We start from the raw sequence: 7,584 nt of genomic DNA, 5'->3' as shown, positions 1-7,584 counted from the left end.
CATCTGTGAGGCTTGGGCCACGGTGTAGGGGTGGAATGGACCCGTGGATAGCCCCCCAATATTGGGGTGTACAATGGGCAGGCTCCTGCCTTAATGAACAACTTAATTAATTACCAACAAGGCGTGGCAGGAAAGATAGGTGGGAAGCTAGGCCTGTGGCTAGCCAGAGACTCCCACTTCACCACACTGGGTCCTAGTACCTGTAGTATGTTGCATCATAGTTCTTCTACGTATCATGAGATCATGCATCTGAAGGCACTAACGTAACACTCAGGGTGGCAAATCCATGATGCATGGATTTGCATATTCTGTTATTACGTTTTACCTTTCTTCATAGTATTAGTCCTGTACAGCAAACTAAAGTTGGCAGCAGCCCTAAAAGTCTATGTCTATTGCAGAAACAAATACTTCAATAATAAGTGCACAAAATACACAAGATTTTAAATGTTTTGAATATAGTGTGGTTTTTGATCAGAAATTCTCTTCTGTCCTCCCACAATACCCATTATTTAACCAAAGCCAATGGAAGGAAACAGGTGAAGTGTACTGATCACCAATACAGATCTTACATATTTAGCATCAGCCCAGCCACTCTTTGGAGACCACATCTTTCCTTCTCCTATTAACCCCAGGGCAAGATGAGAAAGTGGGGCTAAGTCTCCACTGGCTCCAACTGTTCCTTTCTCGGGTATATAAGGCAGGCAAGATGCTAAAAAGAAAACAGAAATCCATTTTTTGTTAGAGCTGCCATCCATCACCTCTTGAAAACAAAGACAAAGTGGAAGAATCCTCCCCAGATAACCTTGTAGTTGCATACTGAAACATGGGCCAATTAAATAAAAAACTTTGATCATTCTTCTCTTCCAGGGCAAACTGGGATTTGCTTGTAGTTCCAAAAAATAGCAGTGGTTTAGAAAAAAACACAACAGGAATTTTTTCAGCAAAATAAACCTATTACAGTTTTGATTTTTAAAGTACCTTAGTCCCACAAAAGCACAAGAAGCCAAGAGTTAAGGTTGAAAGCCCAGCTCTATATAGAATGGAAAAGCATCAGATAGGTCACAGCATCTCCAAATTATGGGGAGGAGAAAATAAAAGTGACACATTTTTATTTTAGTTATGTTAAAGGGCTCATCCTAAGGGAATCCTTTAAAAACGGGAACTCACTCAAATATTACATGGCTTTGATAAAATCACTGGAAATCTCAGTCCAAATACAGATCATACTGGCATCACGCACTTGCCTGAACAAAGCTGGGATGGAGCTTCAGTCCTTGAAGCCACTACCTACCCAGCTCCCTATCACAGGGTTTGTAGCATGGAGCATTTTTTTTAACCCTCGGATGCGGCAAGAATGAGCCAACAGACCACTGTAGCTGATCTTAATCAAACTTTGGAGAATGTATTATAGTTATAGTTTGTATATGTACACATGTACATACACACACAGCAAGGAAGTACTTTTCATATTTTTGAGCGCTGAATCCTCTTTGGGAAAATGAAACCAAATGACAACCCCACTCATCTTTAAACTGGCCATGTATCGTTGAAAGCCTAACCATCTTCCTTTGATAGACCTTCTATGCTACCATCTTACTCCTCTTAGCTTTCACATCTCCCACAAGGCATCCCCCCACTCTTCAGCAAAGGCTTATTTAGTAGCTATATGTGCACCCATGGTGAAACCTTGGCCATTAAAACAGGGTCCTGAGGCAACCCTCCAGAGTATCCTCACCACCTCATTTCAGATGCTTATATCAGTGGAGCTTATTGCTGTAGTGGCAAGACTGAGCTGTTGGCCACCACACTGTAGGCACACTTTCACATACATGCACACGGAAGTACTAGGAACCATTAGACGGTTTTAATTAAAACAAAACCCCAAGATCAGTGAGCATGTTTTCTAAAAAGTTAATTTCTGAAGGCAATCCATCTGGTCTACCTCCCTTGGAATAAGACTCCTTGTCAGTAACAAACCAACAGGAAACCCAATCATTACACTTTTTAAGTGCTACAGCTTCAAAATGTATGATAAAATGATCTCACTTTGGGACAGAAACGTATATGCTACATTTTACCCCCAAACTATTTGCTGTCGAAAGGTTTTAAAAATCCCTGTACATAGTGAGTTGCAATGGACAGGCACATAGGCCTTTTACAACAATAGCATTTAAGTTTGTTATTGCTGTAGCAGCCGAGATTTCACACACCGCTAGGGATTTTCACCTCACTTACAGGTGCCGAACTTGAGAGGATAAAAGAACTCTGATTTTCAGAGGGCTGGTGCTCAGCACTAACGAGAAACTCAGACCCCTTAGCAGATGTCTCAAGTTGGATACCCAAAGTCATTGCTGGCTACTAACAATGGTGTGTTATGCTATAGTCCAGGTTCCTTTGCCACTTTTCAAATAGGTGTGAACTTTCCAATCCAAACACAACCTGAAAAAGGCAGAGCTCCATGTCAGACCAGCTCCACTGCTATAGGAGAAAGACAATGGTGAAGACTAAGTTGAAATAGCCACAGTGATGGAACTGCTGAGAACTGGAACTATTCTCCCTTTGTGGAAGAAGGGAAGCACTGGGGAATGAGTGTTGCCCCTAAACATCACATCGGTCCCATTTTTTTGCTCTTCTAGTCCCCATCTCCCTAACAAACTAGCTCCTCTGAGACATGTCACCACTAGAAACTCCTGTCCCCTCTGACATTTGTAATTCTACTTTTAGAGCACGTGGACTGGGCTAGTGTTTGAGACATTGGACTATGATTCAGCATATGGTTCTGCTGCAGACTTCCTCCTATATCTTGGGCAGGGAGGTCTTCCAAAGCCTCTGAGCTTCAGCTCCCCAATGTCCTGTTCCCTGCACGTTTTTCTCCCACCCTTTGCCTCTGCTACCTACTCACAATGTAAGGGACAGTCTCTAACTATGAGCTTGTGCACTGTCTCCAACAAAGGGGCTACAATGTTTGTTGGGTTCTCTTGCTACATCCTTAACATAAATAATAAAACAATGGTTGTATTACATTTCTAAACATCCTTTTACCGTTAAATGCATCAATAACTTGCTGCAGAGTTTCCAGGGATATCCCACTGTATCCTTTTGCTAGGACATTGATCCTTAGAGCTAAAAGCATGCGAGATCTCTCTGGGCTCAAAGGCTTCCCAACACCTGCAATGACAGCAATGACCTCCAGGTTACAAACCTGTGTGCTAACATTGTAGAAGAGGAAACTATCAAAATCAATTTTATTACTACCTGCAGAATGGGAGCGAACTAAATTCACTTGGAGTTCCCTACAAAGAAAAAAAAACATTTAAAAAACAAACAATTGGCAGTGTTTAAAAATAAACTATTGAAATGATGCAGAGCTCTTTTCCAGACATTTTCTTAAATAAATAAGGAAGTACGGACAACATACTTGAGCTTACTGTTTGGAATGACAGTCCGGGCAAACTTCCCAAAGCCAGTAGTGATTCCATAAACAACTGAAACAGATGTTACAGAGAAGGAACAGGAGTCAGAGTCGTTTAAACTGACACAAAATTAATAATGGGGGTGGGGAGTACAAATACCAGTCTGTTCCTTTACAATGCTTTCAATAACCTCTCTTGATTGTCTGACTTTAGCTTCAGCTCGAGGTGTGAGCTAGAAAAAACAATGTCACTGCTTATTTATTCCTCTACTTAAAAACCGAACAAGAATAAACAAAAACATACAAAAGTCAGATTTTTTTCAAATCTTTTACCTTGATCTTGTAGAGCCCCTTTCCCAAACTGACCAAGTCCCCTGTTGTTAAATTGTCTCCATCTAAAGAAATATACTACACAACAGACATTTCTTAGAGATGTGTGTATATGAAGTTTCTAAACCATGATAACTAAATCAAAGCACACCATGAAAACTCAAGAGTGAGCTTTCTCTGATACAGAGCTTACCCACAATCTCATAACAACAACACTAATAAAAAATACCAACAAAATACAAATGGTTGACACTGTGCATTAAACAGTCACGGGTGATCTTGCAGCCATTTACTGCTGAGCAAAATGCTTCTGCTGTAGTGTTGGTGAAACTGTTCCCTGCAGTAATTACTATAATGCTTGGTAATTAATGTTTGTAGGATTGACCGAGTCCTCTGAATGCTAATGTAGTTCATATTACAAACAAACCATGCAATCTGAAATATCCTGTGGGGTCCGTGTCTTTCTTCCCCATAGACAAATAAAGACACTGTATTTTCTTTGAACACTGACAGGGCAATAAAGCAATCAGGTCTTCACTGTGCAGAGGATTTCACTTCAGTTCCTTTTTGAACCCCTACTCCCCTCCCAACCCCCCTCCCACCCCACCCCCAAAAAACAAAAACAAAAAAACCCAAAACAACAAACTACTAGAACAGGAGCACTTTTTAATCAGAATATTATTGATTCCTACCTTTCCTGATTCTCGGTATTTGCTATATCTGAAGATGCATAAAGGAAAATAAGGGACACATAAACCTAAGAAACAACTAGTTTCTAAGAACAGTGTTTCTATTTCTGTGCATGTGACAATTGCAAGATGAAAAAAATAAATCTTAGTAAAGGATACGTATAAATTTCATCCGGCTGAGATGGAATATAATCTGGAGACATTGCATCTCCCTCAATAACTAGAAGGAAAAACATAAGATACAAACAGAATGAAAACACTCTCCAGTTCTGTGCTGCCAGATGGGAACGTTCTGTTATTAGTCATAATAAACCATTAAGAATATTAAACTTACAGCCACCCAGATACCTGCATATGCTTTTAAGAAAACTCATTAAATGCGCTCATAGTTTGCACACACACAAAAACTCTAGAAAACGTCTTAAAAAATCCAAGCCATATTGATCACTCAACCCCTAATCCGCTTAACCAGATTGGGGAACACTGCAGAATTTAAAACATGGTTCTCTAAACTGAGATTGCATATAGTATTTTCCTATGAGACTTAAACTTGGCTTACCACAGAAATACAGTAGAACTTTTCAGATAAATGCACACACTTTACAAACTCCTATGCAAGCACAGCTGCTGCATAGTTAAACGTTTCGGGGTTGCTTACCAACTTCAACAAACTCATTGTCCTCTAGGACATCCTCCACGGCATCATCATGATCCAGCAAGCCGCGGCCCTTACATCTCCGAACAAAAAAATGTACTGCTTCTACAGAGGCAAAGCCCCCATTATCAGGCTTGTTTTTCATGTAACGTCTCACAGCTTCCTCTCCCAGCCACCTGATCGTGTTGGTACCAGTTTGGCAAGGCACTGCCAGCCATTCCCCTCGGACATGCACTGTGTACCGTGGCATACTTAGCCTCTGTCTCTGTTTGTCCCTCCACTGAGAAGAGCTCCAATATCAAGCAGCTGTCTTCACTATGCATTTTAGCCTGAAAAGCAGAACACCTGACAGGATCCCAATGCTCCAATCAGAAAAAGGCAAAAATCCACCCCCAAACATCCGTCTGTGCAAATGAACTAGATAAGAAAAGACCTTTGATTTTCAGCATCTGCAGGATGGTTGAGAGGAGAGATTTTTTTCCAACACAAATTCTACACACAACACTTTCCAATAAAAGTAATATTTTTCACTGCCTCAATCAAGGATCCTGGTTCTCACTGGCTTAAAAAAAATCCCCAATTTTCTGATGAAAGAAAGGAACTCAAATTCCACATTTTTCCAGGATTAAAATGAAACACCGCTATATATACATCTATATACTAGTGGTGTTTTATTTTAATCATGGAAAAATGTGGATTTGGGGTTATTTTTTTGGATCCAAAATTTAGGATTTTTTTTTTAAATTAGAGAAAACCAGGATTTCTGCTCATAATAGACAAACTTGAAAATAGATATAGGTAGATCTAAAGGGAAGACTCTGAAATATAAGGTTTTTAAAAGGCACTGAGTATATAAATAATTGCATTTGGAGATATGGGGAATCCCAACCAGGTGACTCCCTCGCATAGGAATTACATGATGAGAGCTCCATCCCAGAACTCCCACTGCGAATGATACTTTGGGATGGTGAGCCTTTTCCCCAGTGAGAGATGTTAAGCAGTAGGTTTTCATGCACCAAAGGGGCTAGAACAGGGGCAGGGAAAATACAGTCTGTAAGCCGAATCCAGCCCACCGGGCAATTTCATTCGGTCCACAGGTGCCCACCAATTAAGTGTACCCCACTCAGCCCTTCTGCCCACAAGGGTGGGAGCAAGGTGCCCACATTTACACCTTCTACCAAACATACCCTATTGCGTAGCTGGCCGGCAGCGCAGATCGTGGGACTGGGGCTGGTGGCAGCACAGAGCCCGTGCCCAGGAGGGCGGTGAGGGCATGGAGCTCAGGTGGGTGGGGTGTGGATTTGATGAGTGTGGGGACCCCCCAGACACTCCACCCCCCATGGCACACAGCCCCTGCTGGTGGCAGCAGCAGCAGCAGGCAGGGGTGCTTGTGCCCAGTGCAAGCGCTGCCAGCAGCAGCATGCGGCTCCAGCGAGCAATGCACATGGGGGCAAGCAGTGCAGCCACGCTGGCCCCCCTTTATTGCAAGGGGCTCCATGAGACGCATGTGCAGTTGCTGCACTCACGCAGCATTGGGGGAAGCCCTGCAGGCTGGAGCCAGCTACCGTCACTGCTCCGTGCCATGCATGTGCCATGACTCTGCCAGAATTGGAGGAGAGCTGCATCCCCTGCTTCCCCACAGAGTCCTGGGACCTGCACAGCAGGAAGTGGCAAAGGCAGCTGGCTCCATTGCACAAGGCTTTCCTTGGTGGCCTGCAAGTGCAGGAGCTGCACGTGCACCACACGGAGCCCCACACAATAGAAGCAGGCTAACCTGGCTGCGCTTCTTGCCCTCATATGCAGTGCTGGCCAGGGCAGTGTGCTGCCAATAGCAATGCCTGCACTGGACACGAGCGCCCCTGCCTGCTGCTGCCGCCGACAGGGGCTGTGAATCATGGTGGGGAGTGTGTGGGGGGTCCCCAACCCCCAATGTCCCTCACCCCCCACAAATCCCACCTTCCACAGATGCACACAGCCTGCAACATACCCTATTGCCCCGCCCAACCACACCCCCACACACAATATACGAGAGTAAGACTTTATATTTGAGTTATTATGCAATCATCTCTATATACACTAGGCAAACACAAATCATGAGAAAAATATTTTTTGTAATAAAATTAGAATATGTTATAGTAGGTGTTTGAATTTTAGTTATCTGACTTGTTTTTTTCTGGTTCCAAGCTGACAACCCTCCCCTCCCAAAAGGAGTGTTTCTGGGGGGTGTTAGGGGCAGGACATCCAGTCCCAAGATGGCAACCAGGGGTCAGAGCACCTGTTAAGGGGCAGGGCTACCCTTGCAGCCCTGGACAGCTCACCAAAATTCATTAAGCGGCCGGCCCTCCACCTGAAATAATTCCCACTGCTGTGCTGGAACATAGTAGGACTACCTAACACACTGCTGTAGGTACCTGCTAGACCAAATTCTCTGCCTGCAAAGAGAGCACAGGGGAATAGCTTCACCTTGAAGGAAGGAGCTAGGTTGTACCAATACATTT

The 7,584-nt window shown here is 43.3% G+C and overlaps 1 protein-coding gene across 1 annotated transcript in view; it reads right to left on the bottom strand.

The window, feature by feature from the left end:
- HAL (histidine ammonia-lyase) overlaps positions 1-5,466 on the bottom strand; it is a 62,567-nt gene extending 57,101 nt beyond the window's left edge. The window contains 9 exon segments of the mRNA XM_019515055.1: positions 498-709; positions 3,043-3,168; positions 3,256-3,293; positions 3,419-3,485; positions 3,573-3,645; positions 3,746-3,820; positions 4,435-4,462; positions 4,591-4,651; positions 5,090-5,466. Of these exon segments, the coding sequence (XP_019370600.1) occupies positions 498-709; positions 3,043-3,168; positions 3,256-3,293; positions 3,419-3,485; positions 3,573-3,645; positions 3,746-3,820; positions 4,435-4,462; positions 4,591-4,651; positions 5,090-5,336 (927 nt within the window). The 5' untranslated portion in view covers positions 5,337-5,466.
- Positions 5,467-7,584: the final 2,118 nt, after the last annotated feature.

Source organism: Gavialis gangeticus, unplaced genomic scaffold (genome assembly GCF_001723915.1).
Source record: "Gavialis gangeticus isolate Ggan-Ray unplaced genomic scaffold, GavGan_comp1, whole genome shotgun sequence".
Taxonomy (NCBI): Eukaryota; Metazoa; Chordata; order Crocodylia; family Gavialidae; genus Gavialis; species Gavialis gangeticus.
The sequence above is the reverse complement of the archived record's forward strand: the minus strand, read 5'-3'. Positions and strand labels throughout refer to the sequence as shown.